Below are 23,849 nucleotides of genomic sequence, written 5' to 3' on the forward strand. Positions count from 1 at the left end.
TGTACGTAATAAAGGTGCGTGCTATGTGACGCGATACAGAAAGTCAATTTACAGAACCTCCGTGAAACAGAGCCTGCTGTTGTCCTTTAATAATAAAAATAACCCGGCACCGATTTAGCAGCAAGTTCTTCTGTAAACTGAGACGTTTTTTTAGAGTTTGAAAGAGGAATAATACTGGCGCTTTTTTCTTTGTTAGACACTAGGAACAGGGAAAAAGTATATCAGATTTTATTTGCAGTAATTATGGTGTAATTGTGAAGAAAGAAAGGTGGACCAAAAGGTAACTTGCCTATGGCAGGGAGCGAACTTGCGAATTTCGAATAACACGTCTGATGCTCTACCAACTGAGCTACCGCAATAGTCACCATCCCTTCCTCATAAAGTATGGACCTCCTAATGTACACGTGATGATCAAACTTTTTGCCTGCAAGGAAGATAGACACTAGTTCTTTTTCTGCCTTCCTTCAAGAAGCGCTTACTTACTATCTCAACCCAAATAATTTTCATTCTGCTCATGCATATTCTCAAGCCAGATGCTTTGCCCTCATGCTTACGCGCAGTGGAGCTGCACTTCAATTTGTTACTGACAACAACGACAAATATGCTTTCAAATCTAGGAAACAATGAGTAGAGGCAACGTGAAATGACAAGTTACCTTGATAACAAATGATATTGCAGTGACACAAGCGTCTCGTCACATACAAGCTTGCGATTATCCGAAGAGCAAAGGAGCATAGCAATACAATCGCGGCTAGCGCTCTTTCCAGGGCCATGCTTCACGGCACTCACGAGCACCAGGGTTGCTAACCGCAGGGTACCTGTAGGGTACTTACGCACTTTTTCAGGCACCGTAGAGTTGTATGGCACTATTTCGATTTTCTTTTGAGGCGTATGGAAATATTATTTGCTTCCACTTCTTGCTCATTGATCAGCGGAAGATACGGGCGACCGACGTGACGTCGCCGAGAGTGGCATTCCGAAATACATTCCTAAACTACGTATTTCTTTAGAATAAAACTAAGACTATTTGAGTTCTCTTGTCAACAGCATAGGGAAGACATGAGAACTAAGGCGTCCGCCTTGCTAGGCTGGGGTAACATGTAATAGAGATTACGTAAAAGAAGATCATTTTCCGGTTCGTGTGATCTTTGGAGACAGCGCAAGGAACCATGCGATTTTTTCGTGACGTTGGATGGGTGGAGGAAATAGCATCTCGTTTATGATGGGGTGGTCGTTTGCGCTTCACCAATGTCATGCGATTATTATTATTATTATTATTATTATTATTATTATTATTATTATTATTATTATTATTATTATTCGAATGTTATATTACTATGAATATTAGTTACGACCTATTATACTCTGAAAAAAGTAGGGTCCTGGTCCTTTAAAAACTCACCAGTTCACGTTGCAACTTTAAGGGCTTTAGCGCAGATTAACGTTAGTTTACCCGCTTATTTTGCCACCTACGTACGTTTACACGAAAAAGTCCCCATACATCTTGAACCTATTTTAATAGACGCCAGTTTATTTACTATTGTTATCCTTAAAACCCAAGGTTTTATACATAGGCTCTCGTCCTTACATGCACCCTGGTAACTGTCTTCACAATCAATTAAACACGCTCCATCATTTCCCGGCTTTAATCGAGCATGCCTATTTATTTCGCTTCAAAAAATTTCGCTTTACAACTACACGCGTAACAACGTAACCCCACCTCGCTTCAAACAGCGAAGCACATCTCTTTGAATTATGGTGAGTGGTTTACCCTTACTCATTTCGCCTTTACCTTTCCAGCGGTTGCCCGCAGCCGGCTTTCATTCCATCTCTGCTATCTAATATATCTCTTCCTCCTCTCTTAATGTTGTTTATGATTTTACCGCTTACTCACTAGCCGAATACTTCTCATGAGTCTCCCGCTGTTTATTTCTCTACCGTGGATTAACATTCTTTCATTACAAATTCCGGAACCCTTTCTCCTTCCATGTACAAGTTTTCTTTCTTTTAATCCCGTAATCTCCTTTTCCCAGCGTAGGATCGCGAACCGGACGCTCATCTGGTTGACCTTCTTGCATTTCCGTCCTCTTGCTCTTCCTCCTCCTCCTCTTCTAATTTTCTCTATTTCCTGTTCGTTATTCTCTCTCCGAAATGTTTTCAAACCAGTTTTAAAAGTAGCTACCGGTATCAGTGCCACTACACGTCTGCATGTGCTACAATGAAGTGAATTCTGAACCTGTTTATTGATACGCTGCGCTATGCTCAAGTGTTAGGCTGAAATGTAGGGTAATAGAGAAGTTCCGTATGGTAAAGTAGTGCAATTTAGACCGCGACATAGGGTACGTTCCGAAAATTTGTTGGCTACAGTGGTGAGCACTGGTTGTTATTTCTTGTTTTTTGTTTGTCTTTGCTGCCACACCTCTAAACACAAAGACGTGTACCAAGCAACGGAAGTTATATATAATAAAGACACTAAAAGAATAAAGAGCTCCCATAAGGTTTCCAAACAGTCCCATTAAGGTCAAACATAGATGTACATCTGGCAGCCCAGTCGATGTAATTCATAACCCCTACCAGGTTATTGCCCTCATGATCTACATAAGTACGAAAACCACCAAAATCGTTCCCCACCGGGGCTGTGCAAGTTAGGCACGGAATACGCAGTGCGGCCCCAGATTCTGAGAAAATTTACGACGCATGCTTGTGAAAAGAGCACCTGAACAAGCAGAAAAACTGGGTCAATCTGGAGGGTATCAAAAACGGCACGTGCCAAAGCACGAACAGAGAGACGTAAACTGCGTTACCGGCAAGATAAGAGGGGGAATTCGTAGCTGCTTCGTTCTTGCCTCCCAAAAACCTTCGCAAGGCAAGGTTCGTGTCACAAAACAAGATGAACTGGATTCCGCTATTGTTTCTGCTGTGCGGTAAGTACTACCGAAAACTCGTATTTTCTACGACTATGAAGAAAATGAACAGGCGGTGATTGTTCCTTAATTTGCAGGGTATTGTCAAGGTTCCTCTGATACCTCAATAAAACAAAACAGAACGAGACGCACGGTGTATCCGGTTTGGAAGCCTCCGGCAGACAAGGTGATAACACTCATGCAATCTCAGAAAAATTTAGGGGAAGTTTATTATATCAACACTCTTCTTGTAAGTAGCCCTATAGAGTAGATATTCAATTGTATGCTTCTCTTCTAAGCTGCTCTACTGACGTTTGCTGAAAACTTTTCGCATTCGTTTGTTTCTATCGACACATCATTCAGGGGCACAGGGGACTTGTAATATTGACAGCATGTTCTAGAAGCCATGGTCAATCCTACTATTTCGTAGAAGAGTAAATTTTATTTTCAACAAAGTGAATTCGCAAAAATAAACAGGGCCTTATTCTACTGGTATGCTTGATTTTCTATTTCATAGCCTTATGCCAACGTTCTCAGCAGACACGTGGTAACTTTCCGAAATTGGCAAATCATTTTGGGTTGTTGAGAAAACACGAAAAACCATTCGCTCGCTGTATCTTTTTTTGCTCAGTGTTGTAGGAGTGAATAAGGTCGTAGTTCTCAATAGTATTTACTGTGTTCTTTGTTCTCAAAGAGATTCGTAGCTATAATGTTACTACAGGTAGATTGATAACTATAATGCTATAAGGCACAAACATTCAGTGAATTATAATAAGAAATTCAAGTCAAGTCAAGTTTATCAGATATTTCCTTGAAATTACATAATTGGCATATACAGCAAGAAGTCCCAAACATTCAAGAAGCTATGATGAGGACTTCTTATGCCTACATTAGTGCTCTAATAACCAAAAGTGTAGCAAAAGTATTCGGAATAACGATCAAGGTTGATTACCTATAACCTTATGAATAATACATATAGTAATAAAATAATCAATACTGAAAAAAAGTTACAAAGGAATCATCAAAAGCAAGTGAAAAATTTACTACTAAAGAAAGAATAATCAGCACATAAACACGATAATGTAACATATTGTATTATCAATATATGGGTTATATAATAGAAAAAATTGCATACAAAAATAACAAAAAATGCTCAAAGCTGTTCAAATTCGAAACACTATTTGCACGAGTTGATTATTTCTTAAACAGAATATTCCTTGCTGGCATGGTAAAAATGCCAATTTTGTGCGATAATTTTCATTCAGAAGGCATTGAATATCAGACAGCTACGAGGTGTACGAACTGTATGAACTCTAGCGAGCTGTTCTAACTTTGGTTTTTTTTTTTTTTGGACCAGGCTTACGAGTTATGTGGACTTGACTTGAGAGACCACGAAAAATGCAAGGTAAAAATTGATTATCACGCTCTTGATTTGCAAAACACACTTGACTGCTAAAAATATCAAGAGGCTATACAACTTCGTGGATGCTGAAAACAACGTATATAGGACGCAAGGCTTGTACCGCGTGTTCTTCATACGTTACAGCGCTTAGCATCAGCGTCGTTGGCTGCATAATAAAGTGAATAGAATAAAAAGAAAGCCGTATTTATTTAAAAAAAACTGAATTGCTGACTTGTAGTTGAACGAATAGCTTATGTCACTAGCACCACTCCGAAAAAAGAAAAATTGTGAAAGGCATCTGTGTGAAAAGATTGCTCAATGAATTAAAACATTAGTATACCAACATGTGCATTTTTATAAGTAAAACACTAACTAGTTGCGAAGAAAAAAAAACTACATATACACAGATTGGAAAAAGCGCTTACATAATAATGTCAAAGTTGTTTTGTTAATTACTTTTACTTCACCAGACATACAGTACTCTCTGAAAGTGCTAAGCATTCGTTCAGGTGATATTAAAACACTTCAGTACTTTGGATTAAACGCTAGTACGACTATTTGATTTATTTATTGAGTGGTATTTACACGTGACTGTTGCAATTATTTCGGCACTGAATGGTACAATATTGCGTATTTATATTCACGTATTGTTTGCATGAGCTGCAGTTTATCATTTCAGTTCTTTTGGAGAGTCGCGACAAGGTTTCCAATAAAAAGTATATAGATTGAAGATTTGTGAAGACAAGGCGTAGTGTCGTCTTTTACCCTATCGATTGGGTAGTAATGCGCTCTATGGATGAAACAAGTAGAAGAGGGAATTACTGATGTCGAAAACGTGGGGAACGTACGATGCCCGTCATTATCATGCCTCTAAATCAGAGTGCAGCCTTCGGGGGCAAGCGACTCATGGAAATAATTCTTGAAGAAGGATTAAAGTATGTAGCCATGAAATACCTTTCAACGTGATTTGTTGTTGTGTTTTTTTTTCATTGACCTAATGTCAGCTAATAGTTCAGCCTCTTTTTTCTTCTTCTCTCCGTTTCGTTATATTGGTATCTCCTGTAACTTTTTTTTGTTTTTGTTGTGAACTGCTCGCATTTTCTTACATAGAACTGTGAAGGAATTTGCCCAACTAGCTACATTAATGAACCACAAAATACAATCTCGTAATGGCGCCCGTCAGGCGTCATGCGGCTCATAATAGGGCAACCTGTTTTGCAACGCTTCTCCCGCGTTACGCATAATTTATTGTGAGTGCGTTTCTCGTGAACGACTTTTGAAGCAGTCTGTCAATGAAGGATAGAACTTAAGAAAACATTTGGAAGCTTGCCGGAAAAATTGAGGCCTGCGCGGAATTTTCATACTGTGGATTAGGACTCCTAGAGATTGCCTACATTTTTGCAGCAAAGCGGTGAACGCATATAGGCTGCATTCTACCATAGCTTTAATGTGATGATTTCTGTAGCATGATGTCAACAAAACTTATAGTATTATTCTGTATAGCCTACATTATTTTGACTATGTTATCCTTGTATAAACCCTCTGAATCTGAGTAAAAAACTTTTAGCCATTCTCGCCTTTGGTGGCGAAACTTCCATGTTCGTCTCATTCCCAGCTTCTTGATATGTAGTGTTAAAAAGAAAAGCTTTGTTGAGTATCTCAAACGGGGGAAAATACTCCTCAAAATTACCTCTCCGATGAGCTTAAGATGTTATACTCAATGCTCTTACACTTTTTCGCACGTATAACGCATAAAGGGCAGGGATATTATATTAGGTTAACTAATATTCTTTACATCACGAGAACTAAAATAATGTGCTAGGACTGTTCATATAAGTGCGTGCGATTGCAAAAAGAAGAAAAGTCTGAGATGCATGTTCAAAGTGAAGCCTCACGCGCATAAATGTTGCTATTCAAGGTCATGCAACCAATGTTTGATACAACTACGGCTTTATTCTGTGATGGCAGTATCGTGCGAACGTTCGCCATGTAGTATGGTTCTTTGGACGTCGCGACACAACCGGTGGCGGACCAAGCGTCGGCACATGCTTACTCACAAATACTGCCACATCATATACTGTTAATCTACACTGCTCTAGCATATCTGTATATTTAAGGAAGAAAAGAAAAGAAGGCGTAATTAGCCAAGCGTATAAAAGTGCCGTAACAGTTTTTCCTGTTCGTAAATTGCAGCCCTCCTTTCCTACAAGTACAATGCTTATTAGTTCATCCGCCCGGAGTATTGCTATCTTTTGTCTTCTCTCTTTCTCTTTATAACATCTTGTTCCTACCAAACTTAATTCCCCTTACCTCTTTCTGAGCACGGGGTAGCCAGCCAGTTCAGGAACTGGGTAATCTACCTGTCCTCCCGCTTATTACTTTCTTCCTTCTGCTTCTCCCGGAATTTGCACACCACTAGCACTTCAAAGCGTGAAGTCCTATATGATGCAGCGTTCATCTAACGCAAACGCACGTTAACCGATGAAGTGCTTGCAAGTGTTCATGCACCTTACAGGCCACCACGGGTCTTTTTTATAATTGGAATGTTTAGCGAAGTTTACATTCACCTCGCAAAAATGAACTGCCAAATTTTAACTAGAAATAAATTTTATTTCTGGGGCTATTTCGTCTGGCCTCCAACGTAATATATAACGTTATTGATTCAAAGACAAATAAGGAAGCTGGTCTTTTAGAATGACAATTTATTTATTCGTTACACAGGGACAAAATTGAGGCTGTGATTGTATGCGAGTATACGTTTAATGAACAGATTGTATAACTCATATTAGTTTAAGGCCCTGGTTCGAGTTAGGGTACCATGTTAGCACTGCATAGTATGTAACAGTGACTGATTGATATGTGGGATTTAACGTCCCGAAACTGCCATATGATTATGAGAGACGCCGTAGTGGAGGGCTCCAAAAATATCGTCCCCCTGGTGTTCTTTAACGTGCACCCGAATCTGAGCACACGGGCCTACATCATTTCTGCCTCCATCGGAAATACAGCCGCCGCAGCCGGGATTCGATGCCGCGACCTGCGGGTCAGCAACCGAGTACCTTAGCCACTAGACCACCACGGCGGGGTGTATGTAACACTGTTTTAACTGTAGCCATGTCTGTGGTTCTTTCCCGAAGTGCATGTCACAAAGTGCATAAGGTGTACTAAATGTCAGCGTTTTTGCTGTATTCCATCTCTCTATCTTTGTAAGTAAGTAAGGTGATAAAACATCGCGATTTGTATTTCTTTTTGCTTATATAGTTGCACAGTACTATTGTGCTCCTTGACAGTGTCAGTGTTGCCAGGGTATTTACCTTTTCCTCACACCCTCTATAAGAATGCGCCCAGTGAGTGTGGCTACTTCGTCGAGTAAGTAAAGTTTTTTTTTTACACGCAACTGCTGGCTTAGATGTTTAGTCAACAAACTTCTGAGGCAACGAAGCTAGTAGACATTTGTTTACAGAACGTTGTAATTAAGTTCACAAAACACAAAATTAGGTTGTTTCTTAATCAATATCTGTCGATTATTAGCGTTTTTCTGGTTATTACAGATAGCCGCAAACAACACACAAGCGATACCACGTGATAAACCCGTGCAAACGAGCATAGCACAGGGCCTTGAGTGCTGCAACGACAAAACAGTAACAATGACAGTGGCTCTGCGATGACGCACATTTACTTTTGCAGTGTCAAGTGCGATAACCGCTGCATCTGCATGGGACGCTGCATACGCTGCATCGCTGTCACGAACCTTCGCGAAAGAAGCATATCGTTTATGCGCAAAACGTTAGAGAGCATTGCAATTACAGTGTGAAAGCGTTTGTCACAAGCTGTGTTTTTTGCATTTTGTGGGCTTCTGTAGTAAGCAGAAAAACACTAATAATTGGCGGATACCAATTTCAACTGTCTGATCAAGTGTATCACAAATCGATGTAAAACTTTCTGCATAGCATTTTATGATTGGCCTTCTTGCTTTAGAAGCTTGTTACATTAATATGATGGAATAGTCAAATAAGCGAAATACACAAACTAGTCTTATTTGTTTCATGTAATACGAAAAAGCAAATATTTCGACTCGTAGTCGTAGAATTGATGGACATTTTTTTTGTAAATCTCACAGAAGACAGCTGGCGCACTCTTCATATCTTTTCTTATTTAGCATCATCCTATATTGATGGCTAGATTACGTTGTCTTTAGAAATAGAAAAGTTGTGCTTCAACGAGTACAACTGATACTGAAAAAGACAGGACTTCCGCTGCTTTTTGTTTCCTTCGCATTCACTTTAGCGCTGCGTTTCCATCTTTATGAACATGAACCAAGCTGTCCACCCATGTCTAACATTGTTGTTTGAACGCTTTTCAATGACAGCTGCCGCCATGGTGCGCTGGAGGCCGTGGCCGGTGCTGTCGTGGAGAGTGCATCTGCCCAACAAGGTTCAACCTGTGCTCCTCACTGCCGGAAACAAACACCAGGGCGCCCACGGCGACAACTAAACGAAGGGGGCTGTGCATGCGGGATTGCGCGTTGAACTGCTACAAAGCATGCCACTATGGCAGGCAGAATGGTCGTTGCGAGCGGACGCGTGACTCGTGCACTCCTGCCTCTAATTTCACCGAACCCCGACATTTCGACCGGATCCCCCAGATTTCCGTTGCATCGCGAACGTACGACGCATGCAAAGATAAATGTCACGCTGCATGTCTTACGGGATGTGCTCGCCGTTGAAAGCACCCGAAAAATTGTGCGGGCGCATCACACTTTATGTAATAAAGATGCATATGGTGCCTCACTTTATGTAATGAATATGCATTTGGTGAACAGAAGAAAGGAGGTCCTTTAAGCATTCGCAATGTCGAACTTCGAGAACTTGGACAACTAAAAAGGACGTGTTTAGTGATTTGCAAAATTATGCCAAACATTCATGTTTCGCGCTCTATCGGATTACATTTGCCCCAGCCACGTGTCGAGTGGTTGCATATTTTTCTCTCTAAACACTGTGAGAGATGTTTATTACATGCAGGACGACGAAAACAATTTGCGAGGTATACAAATTTGCAACTGATGAGAATTTCTGCAAACAAATACTGCAACCAATGGACCTTTCCGAAAATTGCAACGCCGCGCCTTCCCATGGTGGATCGGCGCTGGGGCATTAAGGGAGAGCGGAGCGCCGGCGGTCAGAGCAGACGACGTATACACGCTTTCCCGCTTTCGCCTGCTTTCATCGCGCGCCGTGAGTGGTTTTAGCAGGTGTAAGAAGCGGCTATTGTGAAGAAACGCTTCTTCTAACAGCTCTGACTTTCATTCATGCATACTAAACTGTGTTGTTCGTCACAAATAACCGTAATCATCACTGAACCATGCCGAATAAGGAAAATGGCGGACACGCTTGCTCGGTTCTGGGATATGATAAACTGATAATACGTGAAAGTCACTGAACGTTTCACTCACTGCTTACCCGCCACGGTGGTCCAGTGGCTAAGGCACTCAGATGTTAGCCCGCAGGTCACGGGGTTGAATAGCAGCCACGGCGGCCACATTTTTGATTGCGGCGGAAATGCCTTAGGCCCGTGGGCTTCAATCGCTAGAGCCCTCCACTACGGCGTCTCTTATAATCGCATGGTGGTTTCGGAATGTTAAACCCCAACGCTTATTTTATTCGTTCATTGCTTAGTGCTACCTCACGGCTTCGATGTTTGTGGTGCAGCTAAGTTGGACCTTTGTTATCTGTGTCCTCACTGTGATTACGGGGCAGGAATTTTACACTTGCAGCTTACCCTGCAATGAACTACGCAAGTTTGTTAAGGCGAAAGGCTTAGATACCACGTAATAAACTCTCAGGGTCCCCTATTTATCCGCCTAAGATGATTTGATAGAGAAGGCCATTTTGTGTTTCTTTTCAGTCGGTGTACTGATCCTACCCCGCCAGTCTATGACTGTCAGCAGGGCTTTGCCGTGGGTGCGAACCACTGTTGCGTCGCAGCTGGGAGAGAGCACTGGTGTAGCTTGGGCGTGGGCACGTGCCGGTGTGGCTTGAAGGGGGCCAGTGCCCCTTTTGCCACCCCCGGCCGACGCCCCAGCCCGCAACCATTCACAACGCCCTTTGAAAACTTGCTGTACCTAACGAGGTTTTCACTGCCTCTCAAAACGGAGGCAGTGTAAAACTGATATTTCATTGCCTGTATGATGATACCACATTGCACCAAGCTCGGACGTCATGCGATGACGTGTCACGTTCAGTCATGTGACGTTTTGATGACGTCACAATTTTGGCGATGTCTGACGTCATATATGTTGTCATCACGCGGTGGTTTTTTTACGATCACTCGACGTCACCGACGCAAGACGCAAACGGTCGACTTTCATGTTTGATGAGGCATCTAAGGTTTTTGCCTAAAAACAAAATTGACCGTTAGTGGTTTTGGTGCCCACGGCGTCGGCGTCAACAGGAGTGCTGCAAAAATCATCGCTTGATGGCGTCACCACATGGCGTCGTCGTGACATCACGGGTCACCAGAATGTTTAAGGTCATTCTTATGGCCCTATAATCCCGTCATGAAACGACATCATCGCTTTGCACTGCTTTGTTATCGTGTGATTGGCCCACCAATCACAGAGGCCGACCAGAACAAGGTAAGGTGCTGAAAGTTTGCAATGTCTCCAATCATAAATCAGTGCAAGGCCACTTTAGGTGCAAAAAACATTCCCAGAGGGGGGGGGGGGGAGGATCAATAAAATGACTGAACAAAAAGAATCAGACGGCTGTCGCCTTCAGGTCGCTTTGGGTGAATACATGAGAAAACCTGCGTTTTTTTTTTTGCGCTGTTACGTAGTGTTTATTTAGCTGTTAACTGCATGGTTACGTTCAATCGCGTATGCTTTTTGGTTGCCATAAACCTAGAGGCCTCACCTATTTTTGCTTCGTGCATCTCTCTCTCTCTCTCTCTTTCTTCTGTGTTAAGGCAAAGGAGCGCTAGATGTAGTTTAACGGTTATACATACAAAAGCTACACTCACCGTCAGTATTTTTTTTTCACAATTTCAGCTTATGGAAGCGCTGCTGTGGCCAACTATATTTTTACCACACTGAATGAGGCTTTCCGAATTGCTTTTAAAGTCATTCTGACCATTAACAGCCTTCCACAGTAAATCAGTCTGACTTGAACCATCTGTGCCCAGACAGTGAGTGCGTATTAGCACCGTAAGAATGTTCATGTAAGAGTTTTCATGGGAGCCGACACAGTAAAATAGAATAATGGGTGAATTATGTACACTGACGCTCATTCTGTTGCATATTTCTTCCAATTGTTAACTAGTCATTACCTTTTGTGCAGTCAGGTCCAAAATTTGTAGGTTAATTTCCTACTCACAGTTGTGGAAACAAGAAGTACGCAGAGACCGCAGGTTTTACGCTGTTTGAAAGCAAATACTCCATGCGAAGTATCCGCTCTATAGACGTGCTGCTAGCTGATTTTTACTACTCTCAGTGTTTGAAGTGCAAACTTTCTCAAACGAAGCATTTAGAACAGGCAATTAGCATTCAAATATACACAGCATAGTGGCGCTAGAACTCACTTATAAGGGTGGAAGTTCGACATTATCATTCGCGAGGTTCATGATCTTGCATTGCGTACCACGCGGAAGCATATTGTCACGACGTCAAAACAGGGGTCTTGCCGTAGAGATTGAGGCACCAGAAGCAGGTCAATCTTTTTAATTAGAACGCGCAAGCGAGTTCTTCTTCTTCGTCCATTTCGTAGTCCTTCAAGGCACATGCACAACTGCCATCCTCTTTCTTGAGCAAGCACGTGACGATATTACGAGTGACAGTCCCCGATATAATTTACTAATAGAGAATCTGTACGGCCATATTGACAATAAAACAAATGACAAAAGCTTCGCTGGGTGAAAATACGATCAACGAAGCACAGGGGACCGAGTCGCCGCGAAAGCCGAGAAAAATTTCCAATTCGATGGGCGTTTTTGCGGGTACGTGAGCAATTTTCCAAGTCATTAACAAGTCAAGGACAGCGGTGTTTTGTGACTGCATATATGTTGCTCTGGGTGGTGCCTCTTCTGTGAGTGCAGATTGAAGCAGGGTAATGACGCGCGACATTCCCGCAACGATGCGTTCGTACAACCGCGCACCGTGGGAAACGGGGTGAGCCAACGCTTCCGCGAGCAGACGACACTCCGCCGGCGCTGTGGTTTCCCATAATGCTTTACAGCGGCCGTAGGAAGGCGCGCGTCAATTTCTGAAAAGGTCCATGGGGGACGTGTTTTCACTTGTCTTTCAGTACTAAAAGTGCTTCAAGACAATACAAAAACGTTCCGAATATTATCAATATTAGAATTCAATATTCATTTCAAAGAGCAAAACTGAAGCTTAACACTCGAGAAACTGGTCTTTCACACGACAGTGTTTCTCTCGGTACGTCTTTGTAGCTTCCTAACCCTCTCTACGTTGCCTTACGCTTTTGGTGCATTGATGCGAAAAACGGCCATGGTGTATACATATAAATCACAAAGAAGGAGTATAACTTTTTGTCCATATCAAGCAAGTACTTATCTAAAAGAGTAAAACACAAATGCCCCACTGACTCATGTCAGTAATACAAAAACTTGAAAAAGAGTGTCACAGTGGCACATGAAAGCACCATCCTGTGATTGCAATGACCGGCATTTTGCAAACGACAGCCGCAACAAGTGGCCAAAGGATAGCACCTGAAGCCTTGCTAAATACTGCTGCGCGCACTTAGTTTCTAGCCGTAAAAAGTCACCTAAAGCTGCGCGTGTTGCGATTATTCATAACCCTGGGTTCTGTTCCTGAAAAGCTGCACTTCATCGTATATTCTACGCATTTTTGGCTCGTTTGCATGTGGTTTATTTTGCTGTCAAAATCATCGTGTATTGTTGTTATACCTGAATAGCTGCCCACTTCTCAAGATGCATAAAATATCAAGAAAAATATTCCGTCACCACCATTACCACTTAGCGATAAACGGGACAATTCTACAGGGTATTACGTTTAGATGCATTATTCGTTGGAGTTAACGGGGAAATTTACAAAACAAAAATACTGCATCTAGGCGTTAGAATTACTTCGCTGAAAAAATGAAGGAAGAGAAAATTATCCAGCATATTGAAGGGTTGATTCTTTCTACCTAAACAAGAGTAAAATCCAGAAGCTTTGTAATAAATTGAATAAATTTGAAGTCTATTTTTAGCCCTATTACCACCCTTACAAAACTGGTAACACATTTTTCTCGAGATCACAAAGGCTTAAGTAAAATATAAGGGGTGTAGTATTGCACTATTAGCAATGGCTTATGTGTGACAGAATTTTCGGGGCAGATGAGAAAGGGGCACGTATGTGTCACACTGAAGTGCAATGGAATAAACCCGAAACGTTGCAAATGCCAAGTAATATTGACAAAGGAGGTGGTTTTCGAGTATTTCTGTATTTGAGATCAACTGTAGTCGTCTCAACAATTTTACCTATAGCCTATTTTATGAAACTAAATCCAAGCTGTCGACGCTTTCTCTGCGTCTTCCAACCGACTGCAATACATCTTCAGATAACGTAGGTGACCAATCGTCACACATTCACAAAAGTACTGTACTTCGTTCAGAAAAAAAAAGTTGGCAGTAGCTGTCAACACTCTCAGCAGATCTCCACCTTAAGAGCAGCTGTACATGGAGCTTTCATTTATAGTTTTTTGAGTTTGAATTGATTGGTTTTAGGAGCTTTTTTGTCAATAATTGTTGTTTGAAGCCGTTTATGTTTTCGCTGTGTTCTTCGACCGACTACAATAGATCTTCAGTTGACATAGGTGACTAACCAACACACATGTACAGCAGCACACAGCTCAAGGCAGATTGGAAGATTTCCAGCGTCTTTCAACGCTGCCACAGAATATTCGATTTTAGAGCAGCTGTGCAGAGCGTTTTTTCTTACCGAGTCTTTATATTGAATTCAAGTATGCTATAACTTTTTTGTTATGGCTTGTTATTTTATTGTGATTTGAAAGGCGTTGAGAGTTTTTAAGCAGCAATAAACTTCTGTTCCACAAAGTCGGCTCCTTCGAGTTTTTTTACCAATCCACGGGCACGCCACAGTTTATGGATTGTGAGAGGCAGGATCGCTTTCTTTTGTTATTGTTAATGGCAATAATTGCCTCGTGGGCATTACTTACATATCTATTTATTTTCGAAAGAGACCGAGAAAAGCCTTCTTCAGAAAGAAAACTAGATTACTCCACCGCATGCATTAAACAACGCAAGGCCTAGTCACCAGAAACGACTTGAACTTTCACTTGTCCGAGTACTACCTTCATGACTTCTTCCCAGCTGATTTGCCAGATTGACGCGTGTTAGTTTTGTATGTTGGGTGTCCAAGGCTCCCGCCCATGGCTGCACGACCAGGCGGACAGCCTCAAAAATGTGGGTGTCATCAAGGAAGCCACCGCCAGTCAAGCAGAGTGGAGACCTGCCCTTGCCTTGAATAAAGGGCTGAATATAGGCAGTCAGTAGAGAGTGAGAGAGCAGTCAGTAGAGAGTCAGGAACGCCTCACCAGGGTGGCTTAGTCTATTGTTAAAGAGTGGGGTGGATAAGAGCACCTTCCGCTGCTGTTACGCACGCCGTCTAGTCTAGCGGTAAAAAAAATGGCAGCATATCCACGGAGTGAATGGTGGAGAGTGGGGCGAAGCATTCGTCCGTCAATTCGTTCTTGCTTCCGTCAGTCCATGCGTCCATGTGTGGGACCGTTCATGCGTGCGTCTGCTCATGCGTCCGTGTCCTGCGTTCGTCCATGCATCCGCCCCTGCATCCTTTCATGCGTCCATCCATGCATCTGTCTGTGTGTCCGTTCGTACATCTATTCAACATTCCAAATACCACCACCTCGCATCTTTTCATCATATATTGGATGGATGGATTTATGGATGGATGGATGGATGGATGGATGGATGGATGGATGGATGGATGGATGGATGGATGGATGGATGGATGGATGGATGGATGGATGGATGGATGGATGGATATGGCTGTACATTTTAGATCGGGCGGTGGCTAGTGCCACCAAGCTGTAATACTTAATGAACCAAAAACTAGATTTATTTTTTTCCCTTAAATAGTGAGGTTGAGGATTCGTACTTTGCAGCGAAGGGTTCAATTTACACTAGTGCCTTGACTTTAGCCACCAATCGAATAACCTCCTTCTAGTTAATTCTACCCGCTTAAAGTCTATTTTGCCCTCACTGTCCATAAACCCTAGTGCTTTGAAAAACTCTGCGCCATCAAGCTGAACTACAGGGTGAAGCCTTTTACAGAACATCATCAAGTGTTCGGCAGTTTCTTCTTCCTCTCCACACGCACTGCATATCGTGTCTACCCCTTCGTATTTGGCCCGATATGTCTTGGTTCACAGTACTCCCGTCCTGGCCTCAAACAGTAGAGAACTACCCCGAGTATTATCACAGATCCTTTCCTTGGCAATTTCCTGCTTAAAAGTTTGATAGATCTCTAGTGCGGACTTCTTAATCATGCCCATTCTCCACATGTCACTCTCCGTTTCCTTCACTCTCTTCTTAACCAATAGTTCTTTATGCTTTGGCCACCTGCTGTTTTCTAAATATTTACCAGTAAAATTTCCGGTTCGCTTCCTCCATTTTGCATCGACAATCTTCATGTACAAGTAGCTGAAAACCTTCCTAGCCCAACGCTCCTCCCCCATTTCTCTAAATCGCTTCTCAAATTTTATCTTGCGGCTAGCTTCCCTGCCCTCAAATGATGTCCATCCCATATCACCTTGTGCTCCCTGATTTGATGTATTCCCGTGAGCTCCTAATGCAAGCCTACCTATTCCACGTTCCTTAATTTCTAATCTTGCTTGAACTTTTGATCTCATGCACAAGACCGCATTGCCGAACGTCAGCCCAGGAACCATGACCGCTTTCCACATTCCTCTCACAACATTATACCTATTGTAATTCCAAAGTGCCCTATTTTTCATCACTGCATGCCTGTCACCTTTAGTCGTCACGTATATTTCGTGTTCTCTCAGGTATTCGGTCCCATTGCTTATCCATACGCCCAGATATTTGTATTTATCTGTTAGCTCTAGCGTGACCTCCTGTATTCTAAGCTCACTACCTTCGTTGTCATTGAAAATCATGACTTCTGATTTTTCTTTACTGGATCTAAAAAAACCTATCTTCCTCATTACCGCAGATGTCCATCAATCTCTGCAAATCTTCCTTGTTTGTGCCATTAGCACTATATCATCTGCGTACATTAATGCTGGTAGTGCCTGATCAATTATTTTTCCTTGTTTGACTAAAGAGAGGTTGAAGCCCAGTCCACTCCTCTCTAATTTGACCTCTAATCCTTGTAGGTACATCATTAATAATAAGGGTGACAGGGGACACCCCTGTCTAAGCCCCCGTTTTACCTCGGCAGACTGGGATACCTGTTTTTCCCACTTTATAACTACCTTGTTACCTTTATAGATATCCTTTAAGAGATTAGTGACTACATGTTCCACGCCTAGTGTGTCCAGTATTCCCCACAATTCCTCTTGATTCACACTATCGTACGCTTCCTTGATATCCAAAAATGCTAGCCACAGGGGCCCGTGTTCTTTTTCTGCTATTTCGATGCACTGCGTCAGTGAGAACAGATTGTCTTCTAACCTCCTGTGTTTCCGAAACCCATTCTGCAGTTCCCCCAGTACCCCCTCATCCTCTATCGAAGCCTGCAGTCTTTCCTTTATAATATGCATCGCCAGCCTGTAGACCACTGCTGTCGCTGTTATAGGACGGTAGATGTTTATGTCAGCTTTGTCCCCCTTTCCTTTATAGATCATGCTCATCCTGCTAAGTTTCCATCCATCGGGAAGTTCACCATCGATTATTATTTTGCTCACTGCCTCTCTCAAAGCCTGCTTAGACTTCGGACCTAATGTCTTTATCAGCATAATTGGAATGCCATCTGGGCCTGTTGATGTACTACTAGGAACCCTTTTCTCAGTCCTTTCCCACTCTCGTTGTGAAAATTCAGCCATTGCACTACTTCATTCGTCCTTCTTTATTGTGGTGCATAAAGTAATTTTTGTTGAAATTTTTCTGTCACCCTTGTTCTTATATATTCAATAGGTTCGTCCCCTTCTTGCCTAGCACCTTGGGCTGTAGTTATAAAACTTTGCTGTAGGCTCGTCTCTTTCTTAGGGAGTTTAGATGGTTCCAAAATTTCGCAGCTGCCTTTCTATCTTTCTGATGTACTTCTGCCAGCCACTGAGCTTCCTTTTTTTAATGTTTTCATTGATCAGAAGGGAGGCATCCCTGCTACAGCTTAGAAAGGTTTCCCATTTTTTTTTCAAGATCATCTGTCAGTTCAACCCGCTGCTTAGCATGTCTGTGTTCCTAGGAGGCTTCCTGACGTTTTGCTATGGCTCTCTTAACTTCCTCATCCCACCAACTTTTGGGTTTGTGTCTTCCTTTCTGGGTTGACTTGTCACGCTTCTTAGCAAGCTCTAGCTCAAAGAGTCTAATTAGATTCGTGTATGTACACACTGTGTTATTATCCTCCATGATTCGTTTCTCAATTTGTTTAGTGGCTACTTCAATTTGCCTTTCTGGATAAAAACTTTTTTGTAGTTGCTCATCTTGTCTCCTTCCCACTTTCACTGCTCTTCCAAAACTTAGCTTAATACGTTGGTGATCACTACCCAGACTTCTGGAGCCACCTTCATCTATGTGCATTCCCCTGAGCTTATCATACATCCTATGTGACATCAGTGCAAAATCTATCGTCGACTGCAGCCTTCCTACCTCCCTTGTTATTTGCCCTTCACACTTCTCGGTAGTGTTGCAAATGGTCAAATCAAGCCTTTCACACATATCCGTGATCATTTCGCCTGTCGGGTCGGTATACCCATCTATATCTTCTATGTGCGCATTCATGTCTACTAGTATAATTATCTCGCACTCTCTTCCTAACTCCTGAATGTCCTTTGATATACCCTCTACTATTGCCTGGTTTTCATCTCTGGCCTTTGCTCCCGTCCACAAGTACACGAAACCAAGGAGTGTCACTTGACCTGCCACTTTCCCTTTCAGCCATAAATGTTCGTTGTACTCCTGCTTGACCCTTTGCCAGTCTGAACTTTTATGAATGAATGCCCCTATACCACCCCCCTTTCTGCTGCCTTCTGTTCTAATACAATGTTCCCACGCGTAGTCTGGATTCGCCATATAGAAGCACCGCCATCCAGCGGACATTTCAAGGACTAAATGAGAGGTGACACATGCACTTTTTCGGACGACTTGCGCTTCTATTCTACTTCCCACCTTTAACCACCTCGAGTTCATGGTACATACTAGTCCATTGTGTTCATGGCACTGCGACTCAACGCTCGCTAAATTTTTCTAAAACTAAGAAGGTTACACCCAGCGAGTATAACGTAGCAACCCTTTCTTGTCAGATAGCGCTAATGTACATGCCAATGGCTGCTAATGGGGAATGAGAGACAGGAGCATTCGCCTTTACGGTAAGGCGCACGCAGTGAAGTTTTTATTGTTAAACAAAGCACAAGAGAAATCTCCCACTGGCACCATCTTGCAGGTCAAAATGTTACACTTGTTACACACTACGACTATGAATACGACAACGAGGGACGAACGGGTGCCGCTTTAAGGAGCTTCGCCCCTAAAAAGCAACAGCTTGAAAAGCACTTCGTGGAAAGATGAGATAAAACAATGCTGAAGTCGTACGCGAGTCATTCGCGCGTCAAATCTCAACGTTCGCATATCTGCGACACTTGGAGTAGTAACGATTCTCTGCCCTGAAGGAACCGTTCATTTTTTTTCTGTCACAAAACACGTGCGCTGGAAAAAAGCAGCCCACAATAAACAAAGATCATTGCCGTTCGGGCTATTGACGAAGATTGTCAGCATTTTGTTTGTTTACTTTCGTTCGTATGAAACTGTGTATAAGCGTTGGAGCTAGTATAGTCGAGGCTAGAGAGGTGGGTCAATATGTGGCTCCATGTAATTGTTGCGCTGGTTGTCTGTGATGAGCGTGCATAGTGGGAATATCCGTGTGTTTGACATTTTGAGGGAAGTTTTTATAGAACGCAAATTGCAGAAGAGGCGCCAAACGCATAAGACTCGGCGTCGATGGCATTAGAGAAATACAGCCCTCAAATGCGCTTTGTAACAGAACAACTGCCTAGTGAACTACGTGTACATGCAGTTACCTATGCACCGTTTAACTGAAAACGATGCTTCCTCGATCATGCTCCTGCAGGGGATCATCCATTTCTCATATTGAAACCTGATATTTTTTCCCAGTCGTCCATAATTTTAATTTTATCACAAGTTTGGTAACCTTACCATAAATGAACAAAAAATAAATAACTTTGTTATCATTTCGTCACGCCATTTGTTTATAAAATTAACCAAGATTATATATAGAAAACACAACGACAGTTTGCGGGCAGGAAACGTAGCACAAAAGCAAACAAAGGACAAGAATGCTGGCTTGTTGTTTTCGTGCGTTCACTCAATTTTTCTGTAATATCACTCTAGTAAATTTTAGATCATGAATATGAACTTGATGCAGCGTCATTCAGTAGTATTTAAGAGCACTTCAGAACCAGAAGCTTTACGGAACCACTTGCTCCGTTTGGGAACAAGCAAAGTGAGTATTGGTTTCTCGCTGAAAAAATTACATAACTGTAGAGTTTAGCAAGACAGATAAAGAATGTAGATAAAGGCAGCTATATTAAACAAGGCTTCGGGATAGACTAAGCATTTGAACATGACGTAAATAGTGTTTTTTAGGCATGCAGGAGTTTTACTTAGAACATTCAAATTCAAACGGAATACGCGACAGCAGACCGCAGACAAATGAGTATATCTACTTGAGATTTAAAACCGTAAACAAACGAATATATTGGCGTCAATAGAGATAAAATCTGAATTATTTTCAGTGCAACAAACTAAGGATGATTAAAAAAAAATTACCGGGGTGGAAATCATTGCCTGGGAGTGAAGCCGTGCCTCTGGCAAGATGGCGTTTCAGGCGGCCATCTCACTAGGGGCATGATAAAGTATCACAGTTCAGTGATTAAGAATGAAGCGTTTCCTCTCGCACTCCCGATGAGTGTTGTGTGGAAACCTTTTGGTTCACATAGTGCTTCAATTGCATCTGAGTGTTACTAGTTGCCCTTAGTGAGCCTCTAACTGTAGGCAAAGTTCCTGCGAAATTAAGTCACCCATACTGGTTTCTGTGTGTTCGTTCGTTGGGAACAGCTATCTTTTTTCATATAGAAGTATCGTGGCATTTACATTAACCTATTGAAGCCACTTGATCTTTAAGTGGGCACTACCAGAAAGGAGCATGTGTCCGCCATCTTCGCAGAGGCAAAAGCTGGCTTCACTTCTGCTGGCAAGGCATGGCAGGAGCTTCCATTTCACAATGTTTTTTATTCCTCCTTTTAAGAAACGCGTACCAAAGATTCGTCTTTTCAAGATTTTATCCAATTTCGCATTTAGGACAGCTCTCCTACTGCGATACTGTGTATATCTCAGGTTCTGTGTATTTGAGTGTCAGGAAAATTACCGAGACATGAATAAACCTTTCATGATCCTTAAGTCTGCCTTAAAGGGCTAACGGAAAAAGCGATATTGCACGCGTGGACCTCTTCCCTTCCCACACACATGCCCCCCACCCCACCGCACACACAGACACACACACACACACACACACACACACACACACACAGACACACACACACACACACACTCCCACGTTTCCTGAGACGGAGGGACGGACCATGTTTTCTGACTACGCCTTCAGGCCACGGAATTCATTTGTCTTTACAGAGTGAAAGAGCTTCTACAGATTGAAACAGGCTACGATATCTATTTAGCTATTAAACACGTCGTACAGCACGCACTTAACGTACAATGTGGAGCTATATTGATGAAGTTGAGTGTAAAACCGACGGCATTAAAATTCTTGAATGGAACCCATCGATATGGGCTAAACACATGATTTTCTGTGGAATGTTTTGGCGTACAGCGCTGTAATATTTAAACAACGCTTTGATCGGACGCACACATAGAATTTCAGTTGACAATGTGAGAAGATCGACGTGCAAGGAAAGTGGTTCACTTCACCATTTGTGGTACGCTATCTTAGTTCTCATTGTCAAGAACATCGCATGCATGGGTCTCGCGTTGATGGCATTGAACTGATCTGAACACTAGTTATACAGTCGTAGAGTTCTGAATGCGTCTTGGTTTGGTTGGTTTGGAAAAACTTTATTGACAAGTCCGAAGGCGTGCGCCCTAGCACACGGCGGGCCGCTCCCACGATGGGACAGTAAGGCCGAGCCCTAGCGCCACATCGTGGGCCCTCTGGACAGCCCAAAGTTGCGATGTTATGTCTGGACTCCGGAGAGCGGAGTCCCACTTTCTGGACGATGCTGTATCGGTGCCACGTACCGAAGGGCACTCCCAGAGCATGTGGTGTAAGGTGGCTAAACCGCCACATTTTGTACACGAGTTGGTTAAATAAACATCAGGATAAAGCTTGTGAAGAAAGGTCTTGGTGTTTGTTTTTTTTTTTTTGTTTTTCAGTGTTATTCTTTTCGCCTTTCGCACAGCAAGCTTACGGATGGGTGAGATTTACCTCAACAACGTCTAGAGGACCAGCAGCTTCTTAGCATTTGAAATCAGGCAAAACCTCCAGGTTATAGCAACGCGAGTCATATTTGTTTATGTTACAGCCCATTGGAGCATGCCTGAGAGCAGCCTTTGAAAAAATATACAGCCCCAATTATGCATGCCACTCCTGCTTAATCTGGCCTAATGTTGAAACGTGTACCGACGCAGTTTAACATGATAAACAAAAGCATTTTTCTGTAGCACGGACTGACTCAGTCCCTCTATTTTCGGTTCTTTTTTGATTGTTTAATAAGTCACTAGTAACAACCTAACATCTATAGCATGAGGCTGGGCGTTAAATTCCAACAACACAAAATTCGACACTTATCCTAAATTTGGATGAAGATTTCATAATATTAATATCCTAAATTATTCGTTGTCTAATTTTTGGATTTATAAGAGGCTTCTGCATTTAGAAGGTGACCCGAAGACACTAGGATAAAAAAATATGGCATATTCCAAAAGTAACGATGACGAGGAGGCAACGGGGGTTCTATCATTTGGTATCGCCGTAAATGACCCTTAACATTGGTCACTAAAGCACGTAACTGAGTGACAAAGCAGTGTACAGTTCAGATACACTATTATTGGGCCATCGTTGGTATGCTGTGTGGAGTCAGTAATTTTGTTTTGCTTTCATTATTATTTATTAGTGGTATCGGATACAGTCTGAAGTTCACAAAGGTGGTCTGTGCACATTTTAATGATGGCTGTTGGTTGTTTCTAGTCATACGAAATCCATCCTAGAGCATATTGAGGCGTCATATTCTGCACAAGCCAGGCGTCCGTGATCATCATCGCCTTATTCTTCAACGTCATCAGCGTCATGGTCATCGTCATGCTGTATAGTGGCTATCTTGCATCGGGTGCGAAGCCACACATTTTTTGGGGGAGGGGAGAACCACCTTATTTTGAGGAAGGGTCCTCCCTTATAATGGCCATTTTTCGCTCTCTATACCATGACAAAAGAAGTGTCGAGGGGGGGGTGGCACGTGACCGCTCAGCCACCCCCTTTTTACACCCCTGCCTCGTATGTGCTGCGCAAAGATGGCCAAATGAAAAGCGTGGTCTAGAACCCGCTTTTAAATTCGAAGCATTTCTTAGTGAACTTCGGCGAATTTGAGCGTATCTATCTATCTATCTATCTATCTATCTATCTATCTATCTATCTATCTATCTATCTATCTATCTATCTATCTAGCCGCCCACGACTTTCAGCTCTCCTAGCCGTTTAGATAATGGTATCAATACCAATCTTGGTACGGCATAACATGACTGTATGAAGAACACATAAGACTAGTCATACCGTGAAAATCTTAACTTGGATGTCATAAGTCCCATGATTTTCATTTCATGGTCGTGCAGCTCTTGCGGTGGTTTCGGGCACATGGTATGTTGCAAAACTGGTATGGCGTGGCATGATTGCATGGTGAACACAAGCGACAGACACTATCATACAAATCATGACATGCGTGTCATGTAACAACATGACTACATGCTCCGCTCATGATGCGCTGGTCGCCGTTTCGCTAGCGATAAATATATCAGTTTTCGTACTACAGTACGTGAATTGATGACGAAGGTATGCGACTGGTGCAAACATGATAAACATGTGATGCGTGTGATGTAACAACATGATTATATACTGCGCTCATGATGTGCTGGCGGGCGTTTCGCTAGCTTCACATGTACCAAGTTTGGTATTACGCGACGCGAACGGACATGTATAAGTAAATGACACATCCAAGCATGATAACCACGACATGCGTGTCAAGTAACAGCATGACTAAATGCCACACTGATGATGCGCT

The 23,849-nt window shown here is 42.5% G+C and overlaps 1 protein-coding gene across 1 annotated transcript; it reads left to right on the top strand.

The window, feature by feature from the left end:
* Window positions 1–2,798: 2,798 nt before the first annotated feature.
* LOC119186337 (uncharacterized) lies at window positions 2,799–9,100 on the top strand. Its single transcript, XM_037434999.2, has 4 exons — window positions 2,799–2,924; window positions 3,002–3,090; window positions 4,261–4,308; window positions 8,675–9,100. The coding sequence occupies exons 1-4, from the start codon at window positions 2,891–2,893 to the stop codon at window positions 9,029–9,031; spliced, it is 528 nt and encodes a 175-aa protein (XP_037290896.2). The 5' UTR covers window positions 2,799–2,890; the 3' UTR covers window positions 9,032–9,100.
* The last annotated feature ends 14,749 nt before the right edge of the window (window positions 9,101–23,849 follow it).

Source organism: Rhipicephalus microplus, chromosome 6, assembly GCF_043290135.1.
Source record: "Rhipicephalus microplus isolate Deutch F79 chromosome 6, USDA_Rmic, whole genome shotgun sequence".
Taxonomy (NCBI): domain Eukaryota; kingdom Metazoa; phylum Arthropoda; class Arachnida; order Ixodida; family Ixodidae; genus Rhipicephalus; species Rhipicephalus microplus.

What these genes read in the sequence shown, in the direction of transcription:
- LOC119186337 (XM_037434999.2), top strand. Translation starts at nt 2,891, where the DNA reads ATGAACTGGATTCCGCTATTGTTTCTGCTGTGCG. An exon ending in GCTATTGTTTCTGCTGTGCG is followed by an intron (nt 2,925 to 3,001) that starts GTAAGTACTACC and finishes CTTAATTTGCAG; the next exon opens with GGTATTGTCAAGGTTCCTCT. An exon ending in GGAAGCCTCCGGCAGACAAG is followed by an intron (nt 3,091 to 4,260) that starts GTGATAACACTC and finishes TTTTTGGACCAG; the next exon opens with GCTTACGAGTTATGTGGACT.